Below are 27,838 nucleotides of genomic sequence, written 5' to 3' on the forward strand. Positions count from 1 at the left end.
TACCACGTCGATTTTGTTTGGAGTTTCTGCCGGTTTTGAAGTTTTGAGACAGCTGCAGTCAAGTTTTGTAATGCAAGTATGTATGCATACTGTATGTTCATGTTTATGGATACATATCAATGAATACATTTCATTTTAGTACATGCATGTTGGATTGTATGTATATTTTTTGCAACAAGATACTGGAAGTTATGCAATAAAATGGTTCACATAGAACCAGAAAATGTAGTCCATTATTGATGGTTGGCATTAAGCATGTTACCAGGTACTTAAAAATAACATTAAACAAAAACAAATCTGATATAACACAGTTTATTGACTTAAAAGAACTAGGATTGCTCATATTTGACAAACTGTGTTCCCAAAAATTACACAGTGCCACCTGGTGGTAGTTGGTGATGGACATGTCCCCACATGGAGCCAAAAACCTGACAGATTTTTGATTTTCTAAATTTGATTAATTTTTATGTTAAAGATTATATTTCATGTTCCAATATCCCTAAAAAAAATCCAAACCTAAAACCAAGCCTTTAGCTCATTTAGAAAGTTGGGTCCCCACGTGTAACCACCTAGTCACTCGCCAAAACAAGTCCTCACGTTTCGGGAAATACAAGTATGTGTGTGTGTGTGTGTGTGTGTGTGTGTGTGTGTGTGTGTGTGCGCGTGTGTGTGTGTGCGCGTGTGGGTGTGTGTGCGTGTGTGTGGGTGTGCGTGTGTGTGTGTGTGTGATTTCTGGAACTGACAGTCTGACAGGACACTCCCAGCCCGCTCCTCCGCTGTCTGACCATGACATCTGCCGCGCTCCTACAGAGCATCATGCTAAGACTATGAGGGTTATTTATTAGTGTGCTTTAGTTGAAGTACTTCAAATCACATGAAAAAAGCCTGATGGTCAAAAAACAATAAATTCTAATTAAGGACCTTTTTCTATAGCCAATTAGTAGGCATTCAATAGCTTGGAGGTCAAAAGTTTAGCATAGGGGCAACAATAACCTAATGAATACAAAAAGTATTTTTTGTATAAAAAATTTGGACCAATCTTAATTTGGAAATCTGTGAAAAAGAAAAACTTAAAAGCTGGTAATGCCAATCCTCGTGGCAACAACTGCAGTCGTGCTTTTGACATGACTGGAAATGAGTCTTTTATAACGGAGGGATTAACCACAAGTAGAGTAGCATGTTTGAGTTCTGGTCACTATATCAACAAGATTTAAGCTCAGACTTTCACTAGGCCACTCCTAAGTTTTGGTTTATAAGACTTGTGCTTCTGATCATTGTCCCACTGCACAAACCCAACTCTGCATAAAGTTAAGCTCTGACTAGCTGCACTATTCCATTATTTGTAGTTTAATTAGCAAAGATATTAAACTAGCAGTCTTGCACAGCAGAAACAAACTTAAAGCTGTTGTGAGAGTAACATTTTGTGAGTACCTAAATATAAGGGATCAGAACCAATTAGAAATTCAAGAAAAAGTGAACTTTTCAGGAAGCAAATCAAAACACAAAGAATACTGTCTGTCCCATCAGGCGCCTCACTTCCAAGACATTAACACATGAAATGTCTTTATTGTCAAATTAGTCTATGACATAAAACAAAACTACTACTGACAGTCAATATAGCAGGATTAGTTTGAATACAAATCATTTTTACAACTAAAAAAAAAGATTACAGCTAAATAGGATGTAATTGACTATACTGTTACTAAACAAGAGTTTGACAAAAACTTTGTGACTATTACATACATGTTTTTGGAAATATGATCTGAGTGACTAGGCTTTCACCAGCAGATGTCACTAGTGAGTAATGCAAAATATAACCAAAATCAATAATCACATTTCCCACTGTGCAATGTACAGTACATTATACATACATGTACCTTTGTAAAATACATTTTCTGTTGGTGTTTCCAATATGGTTTGTTTTTAGGTGAAGCTACTCTACAAATACATTTCTTTTCTCAGAGGCATTTGAAACAAGAGTATCTGTCCTTCTGGATCACAACACCAGTAATTCAGATGAAAGTGCACAAGAGCTTCATCACTTTACAGCTTCACTGTCTTTCCACAGTATATTACCTTTAAGTGAAGTCGATTTAGAGCAGGTAAACACCACAGTAGCACTCCCAAGCTGTAGGTGCAGATGAAAGCAAAGAACAATCCGGATGAAGGCCGACCCACTGCCTCATTAACCAGCATCTATCCTGGCCTATTAGTTGTAATGGAAAAGGTCCCTCAAGGTGGTAGTCCTGTTATTCCCTGGTTGCAGTGAAGAAAAGGCAACTATTTTCACACTTGCTGCTTCCATGACGGCTTCCCGCTCTGGTTAGCTGCCACAGATGGGGGCTGTTAGCCACCATTAGAGTTGTTTAATGGAAACCGGGGTTATCAGCAACAGCCAGAGCCTGAAAGCACTCAAACTTGTTATTTTCCCAAACAAGCAAAAGGGACAAAAAAAATAGATGTCTGCTTTGCTGTCACCAAGATAAAAATATAGAACCAGCTGCTTTCAAGGCGCTGCGCAGAGAAATGTGCTACTTGTTCCTGTTAAAAACCACCTACAATGTGTTTACCTTTAGCTAACAGCCATCCCCACTTTCCAGAGGCAGTTACAGTTTGTAGCTCTTGTTTGTTTCGACAAAGAGCTTCTTTGACATTTCATTGGCAAAGTGATGTGGCTGACAAAGTCGGACCATCAGGGAAAGAGGGAAGAGAGGGCCTTAAGAACACAAGTACAAAATGTCGTAATGACGTAAAATGGCTGCTTTCCCAAAAAGACAAGGTCCCTTTAATGACTACCTTCCTACGTTTTTTCACTAACACCATTGAAAACGAAACAGTACAAGGGAAGTACATGACATGTTCTTTAGTACTTGCAGTATGTGTATTTCAAAGTTTTTCATGTCAAGTGATTTTTCTCTTTCTTTTGTTAAAGGGCCAGTGTTATGTATTTTCCTAGCTCGTAATGCCATTTTGTAGCACAATGACGCTCTGTATTTTTTTTATAACAATTGTTCATTTCAATTGTTATAAAAAAAATTGCTGTATATTCAAATGTGATTTAAAAGAAATTTGATTTGTATAGTAACGTCTTAAAATTGGACCTCTGTCTCTTTAAGAAACTCCTGCGCTTTCTGAAACTCCGCCTTCAGGAAGTCATCACAACATGGCTCCTTAACAGCAACACTGGTAAAAACATCTAACAACGTTTTGCTATCACTTGCCAGAATCCAAGTGAAAGCACTGATTTTTGGGGGGGTGAAAAACATTTAACAACATTTTTACAAGCGTTGCCTTCAGATGTAGCTCCTCTAATGAACTCAGAAGATGCTCAGTTCCACCAGGTGTTTGCTAATTGCTGCTGGCTAGTCTGAAGGAGCTGAGTGGGGGAGTCGCAGGGAAGGGATGCTCTGTGAAGCTGAAGTTTGGAAGCTTTGAAACGCAGAGCATTTCCAAAAGTCGAAAATTTTCTACTTTTGAAACTCAGAAATCTCCTAGTTTTTTTGGCAGAAATTTACTCCTTTATTTCTTTCTTTTCTACAATCATTCTTATACTCTGTCATAGGGATTGATTGACCCTCAAAAGAGACTGGGACAAAACATTAATTAGCAACATCAGACAACGTGAGTAGAGATAATATATAGTTATTCTCAGATTTTTCAGAGAGCAGGGGAAGCCAGTCCCGCCAGAGTTTACAACTATTTGTAGCAAAGCTGCTTACACTGACAAGGTCAAACTTAGTATTTAGATTTGTATTAGTAATGCACACCTCCATTAGACTATTCTTCTGCTGCTGGTTGTTGAAAACAGGAATTTTTTTTTATCTGCTTCACCATTTACTGTTTACATGGTGCAAATAAGAACTGGAGATAACTGGACATACTATTGGCTTTTTATTCTCTTTGTTTCACTATTATTTGACTAAAACCTAAGATTTGAGTGTCATTTATGTTCTGGCACACAGTTTCATTTCCTTCACATATTTATTTCTTTTATTCTCGCAATTATTACAGTTTATTTGATTTATAGTAGCTTTTGAAAAGTAGTTTATATTCCTCATTTCACTGCAAAAAAAAAAAAAAAAATCAAGTTTTATTACTTCTAGCTTCCAAAGTCATTTATTCTGGAAAAGTGTGAGGAGAAAAAATTGCTTCCACCGGCAGAAAAATCCTTTCCCTTGATAATCTATCAACCAAAACCTAAGGCACTGATTTATTTCTCAAAGGGTTCAGCACTTTATTACTGAGGTTTTGCATCACAGAGTAATAAATGGGCCATTTGCTTGTTATTAGGTCTTGAATTAAAAGAAATGCAAACTCTAACACACAGTCCTCCTGTTTATTCACAAAAACTTCTGCCAAAATGCACAAGCAGCATATTAAAAACTCTAAGAATGTCCTTTCTGCTTACACAGAAAATAAGAAAGGCAATAAAAAGTGCTGGTCTGATCCACTTAAAGCACATATGTCAGAGTCAAGGCCCGCGGGCCACATCCGGCCCGCGAGAAGGTTTTTTACGGCCCCTCGAATGATCTTGATTTATTATTAGAACCGGCCCGCAGACCGCAGTAAGCCGGCACCCCGTCTGAAAAAAAATACCTTCCTTATTTGAACTGTAAGTAGTTCTTTAAATGTTCTGTGAGATGATGTACTTACCCATGTATCCATAACAACCGGAACTTTCAATATCCACCAAGTTATTGCCGAAATATACCATCTATTAAAGGAGTGCCCCCCGGATTAATTACACTCTCTGCAGCTGCAGCTGCGAAGTTACAGTATTAACCCGATACTTGCTGGAAAGTGCAACGTCTCGCCTTTCAGAAACCGTTGGAATTTTTCCACTTAGCGCTACGTGTGGCGGAATTACGGTACTGCAAATTTAGATGTGTCGCCGGCGACACGTGTAGCTGCGCATCCAGGCTGCTCAAACGTTGTCTATGTTTGGCAGCACATACCTGTGTGAACAACTGTTTTCTTTGATGAACCTGAACAAAACATCACACAGAAGTCGACTTACTGCTGAACACCTTCACTCAATTCTGAGGATTTCCTCAGCTCAGAGCCTGACCCCGAACATTGATGAACTTGTGGAAAAGATGGGACACCACCAAGTATCACCCTCAACCTCAAACAAGTGAACATTACTGTGCAATCACATATTTAGAGTTTTTACTCAGTTCAAGTTTAAAAGTTAAAGTTTAATATTTGTTTTCACTGCATGTTACTCCTCCTTGATGAAAGTGCTGTTTTTGATTAATAGATTTTTGCCCTTTATTTTATTGTATTTCAATCCAATTATATTTTAAAAATATTTCAGTTGTGTCTGTTGAAAATTAAAGATTACTGACAGAGCCATAAGAAAATATTGCTTTATTTATCTGATCATATTGGAATATATTTGTTAGGTTTTCAGTAGGTTCAATTAGGTTCACTAGACTATATGCGTCATTTAAAAAAATTTCAATGAACATTCGATCAGTCCGGCCCTCGGCTTGTAGCTAAATTTTTTATTTGGCCCTCCGTCCATTTGACTTTGACACCCCTGACTTAAAGCAACCAATCAGCTGGAAGTGTGAGCACTTGTTCAGAATACAACAGCTTATTTTCTTAAAGAGAACACTGCCTGTGCAATTTCAGGTAATGTTTTTTCAAACTATTTTTAAAAATGAATTAAGGGAACTTCCTCATACTTTAACCGCTGCAACATTTCAAACACATTCTAACAATTGATAGAATTGTCATGTTTTGTTTTGTCCAAAACTTATTATTCTGCTTTGGAAAATATCTCCATATCATGACAGTATGTTATAAGACAGATAATCTGTGAAAACATTGATCATCTCCAACTCCTCCTCCCTGAGCTTCTGCTGCTGTCTGAAGAAATGCACTGCAGATTGTTTGTGTCATACTGTACTGTCACAACATAGTTACAGTTTTAACAAATATGTGTTTGTTTGTTTGTTTTTTTTACTGCAGCATTAAGAATGTGCTTAAATGTAGACATAATTAAACTTTCAGTAGTTCGATTTCTCACGGTTTTACCTTTGATAAGAATTGAGTCCAACAATAGATGTTTCCATGGTGGTCTCATTTCCCTGAGGGGTTTCAAAGGTAACAACAGGTTTAATCAAACTGGGCCAAACGCCACAATGTCAATCATTTGGGGGTTTTTCCTGTCTCCTTTTCGCTGCCACCCTTTTGAAGCCGATTTTCCCCCTAAATTAGATTTAAATTGTGTTTGGTAAACAACACTAAACCTCTGAATGATTAGCACACGTAACATGTTTATTTATCCCACGAAAATCTATACAAATGAACGTTAACTGACTCCTTCATTTCAGCTCAGCAGTTATAATCAGGATCTTTGAAAGGCGGCACTTTGTTCAGAGCTAATTACCCAGTGGATGAGGTCATTCTGCAGTCTCACTTCAAACTGTTCCTTCGTCACTGTTTTGATGACTTGAAACAATGTATTCTGCCAAGTTGGCTCATGCAAACACCATGTCCTCACCACACACACACACGCACACCCTCACACACTGCATGTCTTTCTATCTTCACAGGGACTTTGCATTGACTTGCATTCATTTTTCATTCATTTCTATGGCCTAACCCTGACCTTCACCTCAAGCCTCATTTAAACTCCATTCACATCTTGGACCTGAACCTGACCTCTGATACCAAAACAGCCTTTTTCCTTGTGAGGACCAAAGCCTGGTCCCCACAGGGAGAAGTAGGTCCCCAAAACATAGTTCATGTCAGAGAAATGGTCCTCACATTGAAACAAATACAATTATTTGTTTTTTGGTCTATTAATTTACAGACCAAATTAATTAATATGTAATTAATTTACATATTATGTTGCCCCTTTTACATAGAAATAAGTCTGAAATTGGAAACATTTGAAATGATTGCAAAAGATGAAACTCTTCAAATGACACTTTTCATTTTGCTGTTACTTTAAGTATGTTTCACAAAAGAACCTCAGGTTCCCAATAACACTATAGTGTTAAGGGGGCAGTATTTTGTGTTTTCCAGGCACATTGCACCATTTTATAGCCCAACCAAGTAACTATGTACTGTATGTTAACTTCAGTTGTTAGAAAAATGTCCCATGTATCAAATATCATTTCAAAGAAATTTGACGTAACTTAACACCTTGAAATTGGACCTCTGTCTCTTTAAGAAACTTCTGCTCGTTCTGAAACTCTGCCTTCAGGAAGTCATCATAACATCGCTCATCTGTTAACCTTTTAGCAAAGTTTTTTCCAGCACTCCGCTGTAAAGTATCTCCTTTAACGAGTTCGGCTGATGTGCAATTCCACCAGATGTTTGCTAATTGCTGCTGACTAGTCTGAAGGAGCTGAGGGGGAGAGCCACTCCAGCTTAAATCACTTAAGTTGGAATATATGCAAAGTAAGTCAGTGGAGTGAAATATTTTTCTGTCTACATTAATCAACACAATTAAACATTTTTTTATCTCAACTGGATTAAGTGAATATGAGTTATGAATTAGATCTGATCTGATGTAGTGTTATGTGGACATGTGTGGTTACACATACTGTAAGTCACTTAGTGGTACCTGATTAATAATTTTGAATTACACTGAACATAATTCATTTTCATGGAGATTGATGACATAACTGTATTAAGTAAATTGAAGACGTTTTTTAAGTGTAGCCGCTTAGGACTGTACAACCAGAGCAACAGCTTGGTTCACATGTTTAAAAAAGTTAGATTCATTTCTACTGACTGTTGGACGGAGCCAGCATCCCCTTTTTTCATCCATAATGTTTGTGCACCACAGGAGGCAGAGGGCATCCAGTTTGGGTGCCTTCGGACAGATTGCATAAGAATTAGTGTCTCTTTATCTCATTATTCTCTATGAGGAAAAGACTAAACTGCCAACTCAGAGTTGGGAGTGAACCACTGTCTCAAGTGGAGGAGTTGAGACAGTGACCCTGTTTCAACTCTGACCCTAAAGAGCAGGATGACCAGACAAACTGGGACCTCAATGTACAATCAAATCTGTTCCGATACCTTCCAACCATTGGAAGGAATCGGAACAGATTTGGTTGTAATCCAACTCTCCTCTGATATGGATAATCACAAAAGGACTGAATTTGCAACGGTCAAAAAAAAAGATTCCTTGAGAACCTGGATGATTTGCAAAATGACAAACTGGGAAGCTTAGCTATTTTCGAGAGAGTAAGAGTCTAGTCATTGCACATCTGCATTGAAAGGAGACAGTTTGAGAATTTGAGGTTGCTTTACCTATGTATCTCAAGGGAACTGCTTTAGATCTGTTCTTCTAGAAACATTTGAACAGATAAAAGACTTGCTTGACACAGTATACCTTGCAGACAGCTTTGAATTACCAGGGTATATGCTTGGAGATTACTGGGGAGAGGGCTTTTTACTCAGACTGCTGTCCCTTTGACCCAGCCTCCCATATGCTGTACAAAATGGATGAGTGATAATTCAAAGAAGTGTAGATAGAAAAAAAATAAACTAATCTTCTTTGGAATTTAGTTCTGCTGAGAGAAATAACAGACAGTAGTCAGAGGGAGATGGGATGAGTGTCAAGGTCCTCGATTGCTCTTTTCTCCGTCCTTAGTGAAATAGCCGAGATGACTGTGAGAAACCCTTTTTTAATACTGGCATTGAAAGAAAAGCAGAGAACAAAGCTGTCATCAGAGTAATTTCAGCACAAATTGAAGAAGTGCCAAAAGGAAAGAAAAAAAAGTCCTTGACATTTCCATCAAATTGGACTGAAGAAAAGACTTGCTGCTGGCAGAAAGAGTCTAAGCGGCAGGTTTTAGTTTCTGTGTCAGACATACTGCTGGTGTCTTTATGCATATGTTACCTTCAGATAACCGCTGAAAAGCCCTGTTCTGTAATTATAGTCTGCTAGCCAGTGTTAAAGGCAGAAATGTCAGTAGCACTTGACAGCACATTGCCAACCTCTGGGTCTTCAGACCCAGAGTGTGGGCTGGATTTCTGCTTCAATGTCGTCTTGTGGTGGGTGTGTTTGCTTAGTTGTTATGTCACATCTAATTTTGGGTGTGTGTGGTGGTGTGGGTTTGCTAAAGGCAGTGTGTGATGAACCCATCTATTTGGTCTGGAAGACTTAGCTTTGAAATCTTGCTTCTTTTTTTGGGTGATAAAATTGATATTCCAGCTGCTACATTCGTTGGCCACCCAGGATGTTCTCAACTGCTGTCCTCTTTATTTTTCTCCCACTATTCATGTGAACAACTTTTTTATTTCTTTTCAGTTGTCCTCCTCAGCAAAATAAGACTCATTACCACTTTTCACAAAGTACTGCTGGCTGTTGTTGCCAGGATAGAGGTTTAAAGGCAATTACTTTTTCACATAGGATCAGGAAGGTATGGATAGCTTTTTTTCTCCCTCCGCAAATGGAATCATTATTTGAAACCTGCTTTTTGTATTTACTTAGTATATTTTATGAATGACAAAAAAGGCAAAAACAGAAGAAATCTGAAAGGCAGCAATACTTTTTTTTTTTTTTTACATTAGGTGTACATTCTTTCAATGAATGTCCACATCTACTACTTTCTGCAGGGCAATACCATGACAGTTTGGCAGTTCAATTTTCTTTTGCAGCAAAGTGGCGACGGCCCACCACCTACACACACCGGGCTGTGCTGTTCTCCGAGAGACACAACTGATCACAGGGCTTTGTGCTTCCTGAGGGGAACCAGCTGGTATGAACTGAGGAGATATTTTCACACAATAAGAGATTCTGTGAATTTATGAAGAAAAAACAAACTTCACGGAACAACACTGCAAAGGTTTGTGCTACAATGACAGTGAAAGAAGAACAAAGATAAATCAGCTTCAGAAATGTTAAAATCATTCTTAAAAATATATTTAAGGGTTATCCAAAACAAAAGGTCACAAATAATCATTGTGGATACTAGATGCATAAAGATGCAAAGGTTTGGCCAGTTCTTCATATTATTCTTAATGAACATCAGAACTTAACCAACTGAAACCACAAGAAAAGTTATATAAATATATATATTTTTTATTTTATTTTACTGTCTAGATAATGGAGGGATGATGATATATCTAGCTCATAAGATGAACTGAAACACAATAGTAGGCTTATGAGACAAGACAACGTTTATTTACAGGGGTCTTATTTACCCCTGATGGACAGTTTTATCTATCTATTGGAAAGATAAATAGTTTTGAATAACAAAACAATTTGTTTAACCAAAGGAAACCATAGGATACATAGTTCGGCAATGGCAGTGGTGGAAGTGAATGAAGCCTCTCAGTTCATGTTCCAAATATTGAACAATTAAAGTCGGACGAACAGGAATGTTTGCTCTTTTTAACAGCCATCTTCTTTGACTTGTCTACTCTCTTCACAGTTGGGGACGGTTGTTATTCCAGAATGCTACACAGCCAAGTTTCCTTCACAATTGAGCTGACACATTACGTACATCACACCAAACGTTAGCGATTTGGTAAAATCAGATAACATCGTTTCTCAACAGCTGAGTATCCAGACCCTCTGGATAAAGCATCGAACGAGGAGCTGTTTTTTTTACCAAGAGACACACCAAGCTTGGCTAGAACCAAACTAGACATTAACCAGCTAGGGTGACAATTAACAATTGAACTTTTTGAGAATCAAAATAATCTGAATGAGATTTCAGTTCCATGTTTTAACATCTAAGAAGCATCACAAAAACATTTTAATGTGTACTGTGAAGAAGAAATTTGCTTAAAATTAAACCCCAATTGAGGGGAAGAAGTATTTCAACCAGAGTGAGATATCTCTGGTTGAGATATCTCACTTGTTGTCAGTGGAGGGAATTTTGACACTTTTGACTTTCCGTCAACAACTCAACTCAATAACACACACACTCCATTGACTTCTTTCGTTTCTATAGCCTACCTCTTACCCTAGCCCTAACCCTATCCATTACAGACCTAACCCTCACCCTAACCAAACCTCAAGCCACACCTTAGTCCTAACCCTAACCTCTTATTTAAAAACAGCATTTCCCCCTTGTGGGTGCCAGGCTTCAGTCTCCACAAGGACCAGTGGTTCCCCACAAAGTAATATGTGTCCCCACAAGGTATTAAATACATGGCACACGCACACACACTGAATGGCATCTTTCACCTCTGGCACTCAGACTCTTTCAAGACATATCAATACTCTTGTCATGTCAGCAGCAGCGATACACTTATCGGACTTCAAAGCCTTGAGGTCTTGCTCAACAACAAACAGCTGAAAAATGAAATCCTCTTGTTTGCTAAACTGCTTTGGATCGCATCGACCCGCTCCTGATTGATCACGTAGCCACTAAACGCCTAGCTGAGAGTTTGCACCTCTCCATGTTCTCCACATCCATCTCTTGGCCATGATTGTTAGCCCCTCAGCTCCCACCAAGCACCTCCACTTCCACAATTACTCTCCTGAAAACACCGAAGAGACACACACACACACACACACACACACACACACACACACACACACACACACACACACACACACACACACACACACACACAAGCAGAGGTGTTTTTATTTTTCATCATGGCAGAGTGATAACACCGGGGGATGAATTTAGGAGCGCAACACTTTTCTTTTAATTTCTTTGTCTGCTTCTACTACAAAAGTTTCTTCTGGCCTTTGCAGCAACCTGCCACAACACAGTTAATCATCTGTCTCCATTTTCTTGAGTGTGTGCATTCTGGACTATTAGTACTAACTACTGCAGGCCACAGTAGTTCAACCATTGATTTTTCCTCTCTGTTCATTGTCTCTCTCCACCCCATCAGAACACACACTTCAGAAAATTTGTGTTTTGCTTTTTTGTTGTTGTTGCAGGTTTTAGTTTAGAAATTGTGTTGACAATCTTTGTTTTGTTTTTTTTCTAGATGATTATCTTGAGTTGTGTCACTGAAATCATATTGAATTCATTTATTGATGAGGATTTTTTTTTTCACTTTAATGAAATAAACAAGTTCCTGGATCATATTTTGCCCATTTAGCCTCAGATATGAGTTGTGTCTTTATAGCCATTGAATATTTTTACATTTTCTCCAGTTACCACCAGATATTTTAATATATTTAATGGCAATTAGCAAACATCTGGTGGATCTGCACATCTGCTGAGGCTGCTATAGGAGCTGCTTCTCAGTGAAACACTGATAAAAACTTCAAAGGGTTAAAAGAGGACCCATGTCGTGATGACTTCCTGAAGGCAGAGTAGGAGTTTCTTAAAGAGACCGAGGCCCAATTTCAAGGCATTAAATTACAAATTGAAATTTCTTTTAAGTCATATCTGACATATGTATCATTTTTATAATAACTGAAGTTTACATAGTTAGCCAATTGTGCTGTAAATGTAAATGCCTCAAAAATATTTGACACTGTCCCTTAAAATGTACTTTATTGATCCCAGCATTGGGAAATTATTGGGGAACAGCTGCATGACACACAAGAAACACACAATATGCTGAACATTAAATAAAACATAAAAAAATACTGACATAAAACAAAATCAATTTCCATACAATTAGCAAAATTACATAGATAATAGTTATTTATCAAATTATTAAAAAGGTAATTAAATTTGATTTAGAAAACTGTGCTTTTATACTGAAAATGTGACTCTTGCAAATCTTATTAACCCTAAATCCACAGTTAATTTGTCAAAAATGCAGAAGTGGATGTAAATCTGAAGTTAAATTAAGGAGAAATGCACATATATTCCTGCCAAACTCGATAGAACTCATTAAGTAACAAAATTCTATAAAGCACATCCACATGTTAGAATGGCCCAGTCAAAGTCCAGACCTACAGTAAATACTGTTGGGAATCAATGATCAGATCTGAAAAATGCTGGTGAGCGTTAGATCTATTTTACAAAAAAAAATGGAGGGAAACAAATCAGCTGTTGAGAAAATGTAGGGGTGGGCTCCTCAGAATGTGTAAATGAATTGTATTTATACTGATGTACTTCTAAATTGATAACAAACAGTGCAGCTCTTTTAACAATACTTGTTATTATAAAAATGTCCAGAAGATGGAGCTAGATAACTAATATGGATTTCTTGTCCTTCTCTAGTCGCTCTACAAACCCTTTTGTTCTTAATCTTATACGTATTTCAGTTCGTTACTACACTTTATTTTTTATCGAAGACACAATAGTTTTATCAAAAAGCAAGCAACTGAAGCTATAACAAAAAATGTCAAATTAGCAGTTGGCAATATGATTGTGCTAGTAGAAAGTAAAGAACTGAACTCAAACCTTTATATAATTTGGCTCAAGTTTTCATATCAGTTTCTGAGAAATAGCATTTCTATATTTTGTTTTTTTCTGTGTGTGAATTTCCATCACTTTTCTTACATGCTGTTTACAAACTGTTGTCTATGTTCATTTTGATTTATTTATTTTTTTTATATTTCTTACTGCCTATTTTCTATTTTAGGGCAGATTGCTTTTGAGGCCAGTTGGTCTGCCTGGATGTTTTTCTTTTTTCACAGCTGAAAATGTCTATGTCCGGGGCCAAATATTGACTCCTATGCATAATTACACTTGGTGTTTGTTTTACAAACACTTATATATATATATATATATATATATATATATATATATATATATATATATATATATATATATATATATATATATATATATATATATATATATATATATATATATATATACAGAGAGAGAGAGTGCATTGAATCTATATCTGTAGTTATTTTGGTGTCCTTCAGGGGGCAGTATAGCACCTCGCTACCTGGGGTGTTATAAGCAGCAGCAGAAGAAGCTTGTTGTCAGTGGAGGGAATTTTGACACTCTAGTTAGCTAACAGAAATTATCGAAGCGTTTCGGGAAAAGTGCTCTTTAGTGGACTGGTCTAGTTACAGAACAGTTATAGTCTTATCGACCCAAAACGAAAGGTACGTACGACCTTATGTAGTTTTCTTAGGTTTTCTATGATAATATAAGATAATAATAATATTCTTTAAGCTATCTCTGTGTACTTGAAAACAACTAAAAAATTAGGTGTTATGTGAGTACCGCGCGCGGTGTCGCAGGTGACAGCGTACGACCCGCAACCGTCACAGGTTCGAATCCCTCTGCCGCATGCCTCTCTATCATTGCCCATTTTCATCATGTCTGACAACCGCTAAATAAAAGCCAATGGAGTTAGGAAACACCTTAAAAAGCCAGTGTTTGTGGCTAAAAATAACTCTAACTATGTAGGCTACCTGCTTTATTCGTTGACTGTATCATGTGATAGAAGTGTTGACCATGGCTTATTTCTCTTGGAAGACTGCAGTGATAAATCCTGTGCTAGATGTACGATCTCAATTGCACAGTGACTCGTTTGTATAAGCAGCAGGTGTGTTTTCATTTAACTAAGCATTTTAAAAAGGTGAAATCTGTTCTTCTAACTCTCAAAAAAAAATTAGACTCCCCCCTCCATCAAAAAAGCTATGAGTACAGAAGGAACCCCTAGAGGCTCATGGAGAGGTGGGAACAAGGGATGGAGAGGAAGAGGAAGCGGTGGATGGAGAGGACAGGGAGGATGGAGGAGGCCGTGGAGAGGAGGGTCAGCAGCAGGAGGTGGAGGGAGCCGAGGAGGTGGTGTTAGTGGAAATCCAGCGTTAAGCTCTCAGAGAGGTGAGCTCCATTATTATTTCTGTAACTAGCAGGAATTTTGCTTTATTCATTTCAAATCACCTCCAAAAATTTCATGTCACCATTTTTATTAATTTAGAATAAATCAAAAGTTCTTTGAGCTTCATCCAGACTGCTTTACTGTTGTCCACTCAGCCCCAATCCAGACCACTCTTGATGCACTGTGTCCATACAAAGGCTGGGCTCTGTATTTCACAGAAGGTAAGTCAATGTGTCACTATAGGACATATGTAGCCTCATGTTGTAACTTAACTTGGTAAATTTTAATATTTTGTATGTTAATAATTCTTTTTGCATTTTGTTTTGGCATGAGAAGCCTTACACTGGCCTAATTTTATTAATTTGATCTGTTACAAAAGATGGCATTTTTATATGTTTGTGTAATGTTTTAATTTTAATACCTATGTGTTCACCATTTTCTACAGTTTGACCAAAAATCCTCTTCAACCCTTCTTTGCTTTCACTGTCACTGGTGTATCAAAAAACATATTTAAAATTAGTTAGCAAACAAAGCTTAGCCTGGTAGACATTAAGTAAAGCCTGGCTCTACACAGTAAAAGTAAAATGTATTTATTTTGATAATATTTCCATTTTTTCCTGCTAAGGTTTCATAGAGAGCTCACCCAGTGTGGAGAAGATCAAAGTGTTTGAGAAGTACTTCATGTCCCAGATCCATCTGTATGATAAAGTCAGTCCTGTGTCGGTATGTTTTTATGCTTTGTGTTTTCTCGGTTAAAGGTGAGTAAAAGAGAACTGTTGTGTTTTTCTGTAGGATGAGATTGAGCGCAAGGGCAGCGTGTTGGTGGATTACACAGATTTAACTGGGAATAAAGCCGTGTGTGAAGCTCTCACTGACATTGTGACAGACCTGCGGGAACAGCCAGACGTGATACTGAACTGTTTGGGCGTGGCCATTCATCAGGTAAACACAAAAAGCCATTGAATGTAATATTCTTACCATAAATCTATTTTAATTTGTGAAGTTAGTTCGCATGCTGTTACATTTCCAACTGAAGAGTGTGTGTGCTTCAGGTGTTGACTGCAGATTTGGAAAAACAAGCTGCAGCGCTCCAAGACGAGGAACTTCCTGTTGCTACACCAATCATCAATATTCCTCATATCAGTGTGAGGTACTGCCCGCCATACAGAGCAAGAAGTTCTTTCACTGTCCCAGCTGAGCCATAGGTTCTCCCTTGCAGGCTGTATAACTACGAGCCGCTGACTCCGCTGCGGACTCTGCGGGCCAGCGTGTTCGGCCGGATGGTGTGTGTGAGAGGAACCGTGGTCCGGGTGAGCAACATCAGACCTCAGTGTACCAGGATGGCGTTCAAGTGCCAGACCTGCGCCAGCATTCTGACCCTACCACTGCAGCATGGGAAATATGCAACACCCACAAAGGTTTGAACACACACTTCGAAAACTTCAAAAAGGTGTCAAACTTAATTTAGCTGAAGGTTTTCAAACCTACATTCATTTATCTGGAATATTTAATTTAGAGGAAGCTAAGTGCTCTAACTGTTTTCAAAGTTAGCAAATATGCTAATGCATTAAAATGAAAAGTTAGCTCTGCTAATTTCAGATTAGTGGAAATGTACCCATCACTGGTTTTTACCTATTTTATGTTATTTAAAGCACTAAGCTATTTTATCATGACTGTATTCCACAGAAAAAAGGTTTTTTGGCCCATAAAGATCATTCTATGTATATAACTCTATTCCCTGTTTGGTCACTAAGACAAATCACACAGTTTTGTTTGTTTTATCACGTAGTGTATCCAGCCTGGATGTCGTACTCGTTCCTTCATCCCTCTTCGAAGTTCTCCCTCCACAAAGACAGTAGACTGGCAAATCATCAAGTAAGGGCATAATGATCATATTCTGTGTAGAGGAGATGAAAGCTTTTGGGTTTGGCCTACAGAGATTATAAGAGCGGCCGTAAATTCTAGCTTGGGACATTGTGGAGACAGATTTATGGGGTTATAAAGGATTATTTATTTACTTTTACATGCTGCTGATTTCAGAAGGCGTGGTCTTCAGATACGGCAAGTTCTACAATTTTGTGACATAAATTTTGTTTCAGTTTTAGATTTTTTTTTTATGTGTCTGTAATTTACTAGGTAACAGATTTTGCAAGGCTTTTGTAGCACATATATAATTTTTTAAAAAGTCAAATAAAAATGTTAAAAACTGTTTAGAGGGCTGACATTTTACCTCCATATGAAAGGAAAAAGATTATGAAAGGCTGATCAAAAGTGAAAAAAAAGTGTTTTTTGAGCTCTGTGAAACGCGTTTCTCTCACCTCCTCAGGGTGCAGGAGTTGATGGGCGGCGAGCAGAGGGAGACGGGACGAATCCCTCGCACCGTGGAGTGTCACCTGACCTCTGACCTCTGCGACAGCTGCGTCCCAGGAGACGCAGTCACCGTTACGGGGATAGTCAGAGTCATCAATGACGGTGCGAACATACATATTAATATCTGGTCATGATTACAGATCATAACTCTATTCCCTATAGCTATCAGCAGTGACAAATAAGACTAAAGACACCACCCGTCCAATCAGATGTCTTTATCACATAGTTCAAACATCTGCTTTCTGACTGCAGGCAGCTCCAGAGGAAATAAAGATCAATGCATGTTTCTCCTCTACATCGAAGCTACTTCAGTCAGCAGCACCAAAGGTACCGGCAGGCATGTTTTTGATCCATGCCACATCACCCTCTAAGAGTTCAGGACAGAGTTAATATGAGCTGAATATTCAGGTCAGCTGTCCAAATGTGGAGGTGAAAGGTCAGGAGGATCAAGGGAAGATCGTACAGGAGGAGAGGAGTTCAGTCTGAAGGAGCTCTACGCCATCCAGGAGATCCAGTCACAGCCGAACCTGCTGCGACTCATCGTGCGGTAAGTTTATCGCTGTCTGCAGTATGTTTGACTGCTTTGTGCTTCGTGGTATTATTGTAAAATCATCAAAAGGTTTTAAATAATGATTTATGTAAATCTTCACAGTCGGGTATGAAAAATATGATAGTGAGGGAAAATCAAATAAAAGAGTTAAATTTATTTTTATTGCTGCATTTAGCGATATGGACTGTGATGGCAAGCCACACCAAATCAGTGCCAGAATTTCTAGATATTATATGATTACACAGATGAGCTAATAGAACGATTATAGAGATATGCTTTTTAGTTTTTGGACTTGGTAAGACTTTTTGTTGAACACATGACCTATATGGATCTGTTTAATTGAACTGGATGAAATGTTTAACATGTCATTAATTCTAAAGTAAAATTACTTGCAGATCAATTCTGCTCTGCTACATCAATTGCGCCGCACAGGCAGCAGGTTGCACTCTGTACTTTCATTGAGATCTTTTTTTGGATAACTGTTCCTTTATGTTTGGATGCAGTGTAGTTGTACAGATTTTTAACCCTCTTAATGTGTGCACTTCTCCGACTTCTTCCAGCTCTTTGTGTCCTGCCATCTTTGGCCATGTGGTGAGTTCAGACTGAAATTAGTCTGTGATTTCTTAGAGCAATCAGACATGCTGCTCATATTCAGTGTTCATGCTGGTTTTCCTGCACATTGGCAGCTGGTGAAGGCTGCCCTGGCTTTGGCGTTGTTTGGGGGCAGACAGAAACACGCAGACAAGAGCAGCGTCCCGGTGAGAGGAGACCCTCACATCCTGGTGGTGGGAGACCCTGGACTGGGGAAGAGTCAGATGTTACAGGTAACACAGAGGAGCTGTCCCAATAAGCAATTTATCAATTAATTGCATGATAGATTGAAATGAGCTCAGTGACTTTCATTCTGGTGATTAATATTTTTTGAAGGGTTCTTGTGTTTACAGAGTCTTCATATTCCTTTTTATTAAAGGTTTTGGCTGTGTGTGGTTTTTATTTATATAAAAACAAATATATATATAAATCTTTTTTGTTGTTGAGTTATTTTTTGATATTTAAAATATCTTACAGTTTCAGTGTGGAGTGTTTATGTACAAAATTAAAGTTTATCAGTCTTTAAGAGGACAAACTTGCATTATTATGCCAATATCAATATATTCCTTGAAGGGGAAGTGTTATCCAAAATTGACTTTTTTGAGCTTGGCATCACGTCATACTGTTATTCTTTCATCAAAAACATACCTGGAGTTTTGCTTTGATTTTTGTCATGAATGTTGGAAAAATCCTTTTATCTTCCGTGGCAACTATTCAGCTGTGCACAACGCTTGTGTGGACCTAGTTCCAACCTTCCAGCTCATTCAGCTCCTTCAGACTAGTCACCAGCAATTAGCAGACACCTACTGGAACTGCACATCTCCTGAGCTCATTATATGAGCTACTTCTCAGTAAAACACTGGTAAAAACGTTGTTAAAGGGTTAATAGAGGAGCCAAGTTGTGATGCCTTTAAAAATAAATAAATATATATTCAGCACTTTTGTAACAAGTTAACATAGTTACTTGATTGTGCTATAAAATGGCACTATGTGACTGGAATACACACAATAGAGCCCCTTTATAAATGATCTCAAAACAACAATGTTATTGTTTATTGCATTAATTTCTGGGACAATTCATCGTCCAGTAAAAGTTGTTATCGTGACAGGCCTGATCGTTTTGTGACGGTACCGACTGAGAAGGTTTAACTGTTCATATCTTTTTGGTTTCTGTTCTTCGTTCAACAGGCAGTGTGTAACGTGGCTCCAAGGGGAATCTATGTATGCGGCAACAGCACCAGCACCACAGGTAAGCCTCTATGTGCTTATACTTCAAATCCTAGAATTGAAAGAGAGTGTGCTGGGTTTTTTTAACCAGGACTGTATCTTTTATATACACTCAATGTTCTTTTGACTATGGTTATATATATTCTGGTTCCAAAATGTAACATTTTGTGTTTACCTCCGAAGGACTAACAGTGAGTCTGTCCAGAGACTCTGGAACAGGAGATTATGCTCTGGAGGCAGGCGCTTTGGTGTTGGCTGACCAAGGTACTCAAAGTATATGCCTTTTCACTTTGGGAAAGTTCATTTGAAATTCCCCAAAACTAACACCGTTATTAATTTTCCATATTGATTTTTTATTCTTGTTTTTGTCACCGCTGGGTACAAACATCAATGTATTTGAAAATATGACTTAATGAAATAACTGTGCGGTTTAGCAATGCCAATTTCACCAATGTACTTAAGTATCTGATAGTAGATAAGTTTATTTCAAGACTAATATTTGTGGAGATTTTTAAGCATAGACTGTTTGCAAAAATAGATGTATTGCAGAAATGTTGATGGTGAATTGAATAAATACCTCAATCTGATACAATTTGAAGTCCATGTGTCAGGCTGACTTCCTGGTTTCCTGCTTCCTGTACTTCCAGGCCTTTGTTGCATTGATGAGTTCGACAAGCTGGGGAGTCAGCAGCAGGCTCTGCTGGAAGCCATGGAGCAGCAGTCGGTGAGTCTGGCTAAGGCCGGCATCGTCTCCTCTCTGCCTGCTAGAACATCTGTTGTTGCTGCTGCTAACCCCGTCGGAGGCCACTACAACAGAGGGAAGACTGTCTCTGAAAATCTAAAGTGAGTTTTCACCTCTAGTAACTTCCAGCAGCTGCTTCAGGAGGACGTAAAAGTGGAACAGTTGGCTTTAATTTCCTTCTGTTGTGTCTGTAGAATGGGCTCCGCCCTCCTTTCCCGCTTCGATGTTGTCTTCCTTCTTCTGGACATCCCAGATGAGTCACATGACCGCCAGCTGTCCGAGCACGTCATGGCCAACAGGGCAGGGAAAGGCAGAACCAGCAGCGCCACGGTGACCAGAACTAGTAATGACCCAGAGACTTCCATCCTGCTGCAGCATGCAGCCATGCCGCTGTCTGAACGACTGCAGGTAAAACTGGTTCTGGACAGAAAACAGACAATCCTGAATGAGACCAGCCGGCCACCAAGTTGTGACAAAGCTCAGGCGCTCTAGGGGGAGGCAGTGGAACAAAGACCTAAAACACACCAGCAAGTCCATTCTGAAAGGCTCAATGTCAGGTCTAAATACCTATTAAACAAACACAGGAAAGACAAGAGAGTTAGATTCTTTGTTTCTCGTGAGGAGAGCAGACAGAGATGTGCTTTCAGTTACAAATCTCCAAACTGCTCTGAAACACATCTGCCTGCTTCCTCTTTTTTATTGCTTTCAGTGTCCCTATCACAGAGAGCATTGCAACCCTAAGGGGGTGGGGTTAACAATTCATCACATGGTTGCAGCGCTAAATAACATTCACTATCTAGACACATGTTATCTACACTCTAGATCCCTTTTGCTCCAAGCACGGCGTCGAATCGGACACGTTGTATAGCTTCAAAGCAACGGCTTTGTAGCACAAAGAAGAGCTGAGTTTATTTCAGGACTGATAAACTCAGCTGGGAGCAACTAGCACCTCTGTCTTGTAGGAAGTCCTGCAGGGCAACAGCTGCTGAGAGTAGCTGTCACCTCTATTTCCCAGGGAAGCCTCAGGAAGGAATCAAAGTTATTTAACACACAGAAACATTATCTAAATGTAACTACAAGGCTACATGATACAACGAATATTTGATAATACTAATAATACAATTTACCCAACATTTCCCCCCTGTTTATCATATATTTGTTGCACTGCTCATATAACTCCAAAAACAGTCACTTCAAATGATTTTCAGCTGGGAGATCATGTTTTGGAAAGCAAACATGTTTACACTCAGAGGTCACACCCAGTCCAAAAGCCAGGATCTGGATACCTGTCAGAAGAATCCTCATCAGAGTATTCTTTGTCAACATTAGGTTTTTTCTCTAATAAAGGATACATCTGTGCCATTACCTATCACAGGTTGTTAAAACAGACATTGCATCATCGACAGGAGTTTAATCGACATAAACATAAGTACAACATTCTCTAGTGTCATCATCAGTGTCAGCATAATCAAACAATGGCTTAACTTAAAGAAAGTAAATTTGCTTTGTCATTTTCCATCAAGGGAATTACTTTAATCCTTTTTATCAAAGAAGCAGACTTTGAATGAGACCACATCCGCAGGCACCAGGGAAACAGCTGCAAAACTGTAATGACAAAACAGAGATCAGATTCTCCAAAGGCATCATTCATTTGTGTAGTCATCACAAATATCTTCAATTCACTGTGTCCGAGTGAATTCTCCAACGCTCGTGGCTCTGTGGCTGTTATCGTCAAAACAAGTGTGCAACTGCTTCTCCAAGCAGTTGCACTCTGCCTCAGAGACAACAGCTTGTGTTGCAGAGTTCAGAGTCAGGCTTGGAGCTCAGAACTCCAAGCCAGTCTGTATGTAGTTAGCCATGAGCAACTCATCACGTGAAGCCTTATCTCCTACTTTGTCCAGTTCTGCTCATTAAATGGTGGATGTGATCTATTCAATCTACGCTTCAATTATTTTATATCATATCTCCAACTGATGGAAAACACCAAAACCCTGTAATCACCAGCTTCAAAAGATATGTTTCCAAAGTAATGTTTTGCCAGAATGTTCAACAAATGCAGATCTTCCTCTTAAACCAATCTTATAAAATAGAACTAAACAAACAAAACAAAACAATAAACAAAAGCTTAACATTTGCTGCAGTTGTACAGTTTACATTTATCATCAAAACAATGAATATCAATGTGAATTAGACAGTCCAGTATAAATTACTTTTATAGTACAAACTAGATCTTACTGGTTATTTGTCTAAAACATTCAACATGCTTTCCTTAAACAAAATTCAAAAGAGTTAAACTTGGAGAAATTATAATGTCAACTTAACAAATCTAGACATTTTCAAAATATACCAATTTTACCTAGGTCTTTTTACTTGTCGTTGAATTTAAAGTTTTATTCAAAGTCGTTTTAAATGGATGTAAATCAAAACAAAAATCAAGTTTAGAAAAATCATTATAATCCCACCTGTGTACTTTTACTGATTAGTGATAACTTTAATCAATAACAGATTCTTCAAAACATTTCTTAAAGCATTCTTGCTCCATTAAATTAATGCTCTGAAAATGGCTAACACAATAATATTTTTAATTTCTATAATTGTTTTCCCAAGTTAATTTACCAAAATATGCTTCATTAATCGCTATAAATTTGTTATCTATCGTTTCAAAATACTTTAGCCCATTGTCAGAACATCTTTCAATGGAGAACAACTCAAATCCATTCAAAAGAAACATATTTCACCAGACCATATCTTTCCTTTCACTTTTTATGTGTAACACAGATCAAACATGTTCTTCAAATAAAAAAATTTTATTTAAGTAATATAAAAGATAAACCTATACCCTAAACCTCCCCCCTGATGATGCATTACCTGCTAATGCATCACAATTTCTACCACTTTAAATAACGATGTTTATGAAACAGGTTTATGATGTTCCCTGAGAAATTCTACCAAAGTCAATGCTGCCTTTTTCCCAAAAGGTAAACTTTTCAAAACAAACAGAATAATTTATTTTAGCATGCTTTAAACCTTCAACATTACTATTTTCCCAAAACCCTTCACTTGTACCATCAGATATGTTTTAGTTTCATCTAATTTTAATTTGAACTTAAAACCTTTTTGGGGTGTTTTTTGTCGTTCCTCTACTAAAATTGTAACTTATAGTCTGAAGTTTTGTCAAGAGGTACTTTTAGATGATGGGAGAGAAAGTGATTTACATCATACCTTCCCGTTCTGTCTTGCTGAGCTACTGCAAGTGGGGGTTACTTCGCACTTAAAAATAGTGGTATGCAAAAAGGCTTCACATGTTAATTAGTTGAATCTAGTGGGGTAGAAGTTACAGCACAGCACTGTGGCCCTCCTGCGGAGCTGCTGCAAGGGGGGGGGCTGCAAGTCCCCTGATCTACATTATTCTCTACAAAAGTTCCACCAGATCCTCTTTCATTAACCCATAAGTTATTTCTAACTTAATATTATCCTTCAACAACAAATTTGTACAGTGTAGCAAACTTTTTCTATATTCAATCAATTTCTAGTCAACAAGTGAGTTACTTCTATTTTATTCTGTCTTAATCATCCATAATTCCTGTAGATTTAATAATATTTTATCTATCCTAAAGTTTTGGTCAGTTTGAAAAGACTGATTGTGAAACTATCTAGAATCGGTTGCATACTGCAGTTTGTTGTTATCTGAGCAATGCCTCTTCCAGTTAGAGCCTGTTTCTCTAAAGATTTTTGTTTTGTCTGTATCCTCTACCCATTTTAAAAGTCCCATTGTAGCTAATTGTATTTTATTCTATCAACATTTTTATCTACTATTTTAGTGCATAATTCTATACACAGTTTTTATTTTATTTATTTCTCTACCTAATCAGTCATGTATTTAGCTATTTATTTATTCACTTTATTTCCTTATTTCCTTTGCAGCCCTCTCTTATTTCTGTAGGCACTTTTGAAATGAAATGACCTTTTGTAATGCATTAAAAGTTCTTAAAAAAGAAATAAATCCATAAATAGAGTAATGTTAATGTATCTGTCCTACCATCCCCCCTGTTGAGACATGTGAAAACGCCATGGCTCAATATGGCAGCCCACTTAGACAAGTTGTCATTTGCAAAATAGGCTTGTTTGCAGGTCACTTATAGATTTGATCTTCTATTTTTTACTCCATTATTAATCCAAATATCTTTTTCTTTTTCAGGACTTAATTGTTGCATGTCTTTTAGGATCTATTTCATACATTAGTTTGCGTAAAGGAACCACTATTACTGCATAATTAGGCACCCAGTTTCGACAATAGTTAGTTAACCCCAGAAAAGACATCATCTGTGTTTTTTTTTTTTTTTTTTAGTTTATTTAAACAGAGATACATGCAGGGAGGTCCACGTTCTGTCCAAAAATATTAAATCATCAGGAAGAGCGACAGCTGCAACGGCTGTGTGTTTTGTATCTGTATACAGATAGGTCACTGTGATTTTAGCTGGAGTGACCTTGTTGAGCCTGTCTTCATAATTCTTATCAGGCCCAGCCGCATTTTTGAACCAAAGAATTATGTGTAAGTTGTCTGGAGGCAACTTACACTTCTGAAGCTGCTACCCCCGCGACCCGACCTCGGATAAGCGGAAGAAGATGGATGGATGGATGGATGTCTGGAGGCATTTGGTCCTGGGGGGCAGAGATGGCCTTACCCCCCTCTGCCAGGAGTGCCTGAGCAAAGTTATGTGGAGGTCTGTTGGGCACATCTAATGTATAGTAATAGTGTGGATTTCCATTTCCTTTAACAACAAAGAAATCTCCTTTTTTTATTTCTGACTGCCTTTTAACTGCTATGTGCCCATCAGTGGTTGGAATCAAAGCTAATCCTAGCTGTATAAGGCCATCTCTGCCTAATAAGTTTACTGGGCATTCTGGGAGCATCAAAATGGACAACTGGCAAGCTTGTCCCTGTGGATCTCTAAGCCAGACTGGCTCTGATTCATTTACTTGCGTTAATTTTCCCCCAGCTGACCTCACGACGACAGTTTCCCCACTAATCTTTACCCCAGAAATGTTTTCTCTGCATGTTGTTCTACATGCACCGGTGTCACAAAGGAAAAACTACAGGTTTACCATTCATAAAAAGAGTTATTTCTGGTCTTACACTGTCCATAGATAATAAATCCTGTAGATTTAATTGGACCTCTTTACTCTCTAAACTTTCTGATTCTAGTCATGCTGACTGATCTATGTATTTTTCTGGGCAATATCTGGCTATGTGTCCTTCTTTCCCACAACACCAACATCCTCCTAAATTTTTCTGTCTGAAGTTGTTTTGTTTGTAGTTCCCTCTTCCCATTCTCCCTTTCTGTCCTCTGGGGTTCTGACCTCTACCCCTAAAGCTTCCTCTTCCTCTCCTTTCTTGATATAATATTTGCCCCTCATCTTGGATAAAGGTTCCTGAAACCTTTTTCTTTTCTTTTGAGACCTTTTCTACGTGTATAGCGTGGTTAATGTATTCATCTAAAATCCCAGTCCCCAATCCTATGTAATGTTTAGCTACCCATGCTCTAATCGCATCTTTTGACCCTGCGTGTAATGCATTCTTTAGCTGCTGTTTATATGGACCATTTTCATCATCATTTTCCACCAACCCACTGTGTGTTCTAAATACTTTTGTCATTCTCAGGCTGTATTCGTCAAACGATTCTTCCTCCTTCTGTTTGACTCTACTTATCTCAGTGTAGTTTGCTCTGCGTTGATATCTTTGAACTGTCCTTGCTGCTAAAGCATTAACTCTGTTTGTTAATTCATTACTATTGTGTGCAAGAACTTGAGGAGGGTTCCCTGCTAATAATGGGGTCCAGTCTCCTCGAACATGATGCCAGTCACTGCCTAGAGCAGTCATCCAGGCTTGTTGAACCTCATTTCCGTTTAAATGATAAGATTCACGTATGTTATTCATTTCTTCAACAAAGCGGTTCACATCCTCTTTAAGAGGTGTGATCCCTTCTAGCGCCTTTTTTATATCCTCCAGGGTCCACGTTCTATATACCAGAATCGTGGGTGCTGCTCCATCTTCCCCTGCATTAGGATTTGCTACTTGTATCATAGGATAAAGATCAGTCGTGTGTGGCTGACTATTTGGCTCTTCTAAAGGGCAACATGGGGGAGGGAGAAAAAGCCCAGTGGGAGCTGTAGCTCCCTGCACCAAAGTTTCTCCCCAGTTCTTAGACCACTTAAAGTTTGCTTTTTGTGATCTAGTGATAGGCCCCTCACTACCTTTCTCCTCATATTGTGGGGGTGAGGGCAAGTCGGGGTATAGTTTTGCATTTTGTACTATTTGTTTCTCCCCTTCTGTTTTGTTATTTTGGTATTTGGTAACTTCAGCTACTTCCCCTCCCCCTCCTGCTGCTCGCTGCTCGACTGCCTGCCTTCTCACACTCCTGAAACTTGTCTCATCATCCTCCCTTCTATAAAACATCAAATTCTTTGATTTCTTTTCCCCCTCTTCTCTTTTTTGTGCTAATTCTAACCAAAATCTTACATCCACATACCCTTCTTTGCGCATTTTCTTTGGTTTTGACTTTGTTTTTTGTTTTATTTTATCCTGCAGTACTGTTAGTTTTTGTGAGTTTAGACGGCCGTCAAAGTTATAGTTTGTTATCCATTTATCTAAATGTTTTATTTTATGCGGATCCTGATTTTCAACATATGTCCAGTCATTTGTTTTTAAACTGTCTGTTGGCTTATTCTTGCTTATACTTTTCCCCATTTTTTTTTATTTATTTTTTTTAATTTTGCCCAGTTTTTTCGACTCCTAGGGAATCCTATAAACTGGAGATCTTTTCAGTAGGCCAGCAATTAAAAATACCTGTAGTGGTAACCCCCGCTTCAACTCTTTCGAGTGGGGGGTTCTTACCTGTGCATCCAAGACAGGTTTGCTGGTTACAACCCTACTGTTTTATATGAGATAAAACACCAAGTGGTATTTATATCTCCAATCACACACACAATCACACGTTTTGTTGCTGCGGAATTTAAGCTCCTGCTTAGCCGGACTCCGCCATCCGTTCCAATTACAATTTTAGTGCCTGATTTAAATATTTTTATTGTTGATGAAATTTTATCATTATATATCGAATTGAAATTTTTTTTATTATTTTTATTTTTATCGCCTAATTGATTAAATTTTATTATTTTTTATTTTTATCGAGAAATTTGTATTATTTTTATGTTTATCGCCTAATTGATTAAATTTTATTATTTTTTATTTTTATCGAGAAATTTTTATTATTTTTATGTTTATCGCCTAATTGATTAAATTTTATTATTTTTTATTTTTATCTTCCAATTTATTAAATTTTACTGCAGGTCTGCACTAGGCTCCGTGCGCCTTTTTTTCCACGAACTTTTGCGCAAGGACTTCGGACGTCCTTCACGGATTGTGTGCCCTATTTTTACCTGTTAGAGCAGGGGTGGGCACTCCTGGTCCTCGAGGGCCGGTGTCCTGCAACTCTTAGATGTCTCCCTGGTCCAACACACCTGAATCCAACAGCTGAATCTCCTCCTAAGTGCAGTCAAGTTCTCCAGAGTCCTGTTAACGACCTCATTATTTGACTCAGGTGTGTTGAAGTAGAGATGCATCTAAAAGTTGCAGGACACCGGCCCTCGAGGACCAGGAGTGCCCACCCCTGTGT

The 27,838-nt window shown here is 38.2% G+C and overlaps 1 protein-coding gene across 3 annotated transcripts in view; it reads left to right on the forward strand.

Moving 5' to 3' along the window:
- Positions 1–13,833: 13,833 nt before the first annotated feature.
- The window catches only part of mcm8 (minichromosome maintenance 8 homologous recombination repair factor), a 28,449-nt gene continuing 14,444 nt past the window's right edge, over positions 13,834–27,838 (forward strand). For 2 of the 3 annotated variants that reach the window (XM_023327627.1, XM_023327626.1), the window contains exons 1-17: positions 13,834–13,960; positions 14,477–14,687; positions 14,841–14,906; positions 15,311–15,393; positions 15,478–15,627; positions 15,738–15,835; positions 15,905–16,103; positions 16,475–16,560; positions 17,012–17,157; positions 17,308–17,382; positions 17,464–17,602; positions 18,166–18,196; positions 18,292–18,429; positions 19,385–19,445; positions 19,607–19,687; positions 20,071–20,266; positions 20,360–20,573. In XM_023327627.1, the coding sequence (XP_023183395.1) occupies positions 14,501–14,687; positions 14,841–14,906; positions 15,311–15,393; positions 15,478–15,627; positions 15,738–15,835; positions 15,905–16,103; positions 16,475–16,560; positions 17,012–17,157; positions 17,308–17,382; positions 17,464–17,602; positions 18,166–18,196; positions 18,292–18,429; positions 19,385–19,445; positions 19,607–19,687; positions 20,071–20,266; positions 20,360–20,573 (1,950 nt within the window). In that variant the 5' untranslated portion in view covers positions 13,834–13,960; positions 14,477–14,500. Of the gene's footprint in view, positions 13,961–14,476; positions 14,688–14,840; positions 14,907–15,310; positions 15,394–15,477; positions 15,628–15,737; positions 15,836–15,904; positions 16,104–16,474; positions 16,561–16,725; positions 16,747–17,011; positions 17,158–17,307; positions 17,383–17,463; positions 17,603–18,165; positions 18,197–18,291; positions 18,430–19,384; positions 19,446–19,606; positions 19,688–20,070; positions 20,267–20,359; positions 20,574–27,838 lie in introns of all 3 variants that reach the window. The other variant, XM_023327625.1, reaches the window with a different exon arrangement.

Source organism: Xiphophorus maculatus, chromosome 22 (assembly GCF_002775205.1).
Source record: "Xiphophorus maculatus strain JP 163 A chromosome 22, X_maculatus-5.0-male, whole genome shotgun sequence".
Lineage (NCBI taxonomy): Eukaryota > Metazoa > Chordata > Actinopteri > Cyprinodontiformes > Poeciliidae > Xiphophorus > Xiphophorus maculatus.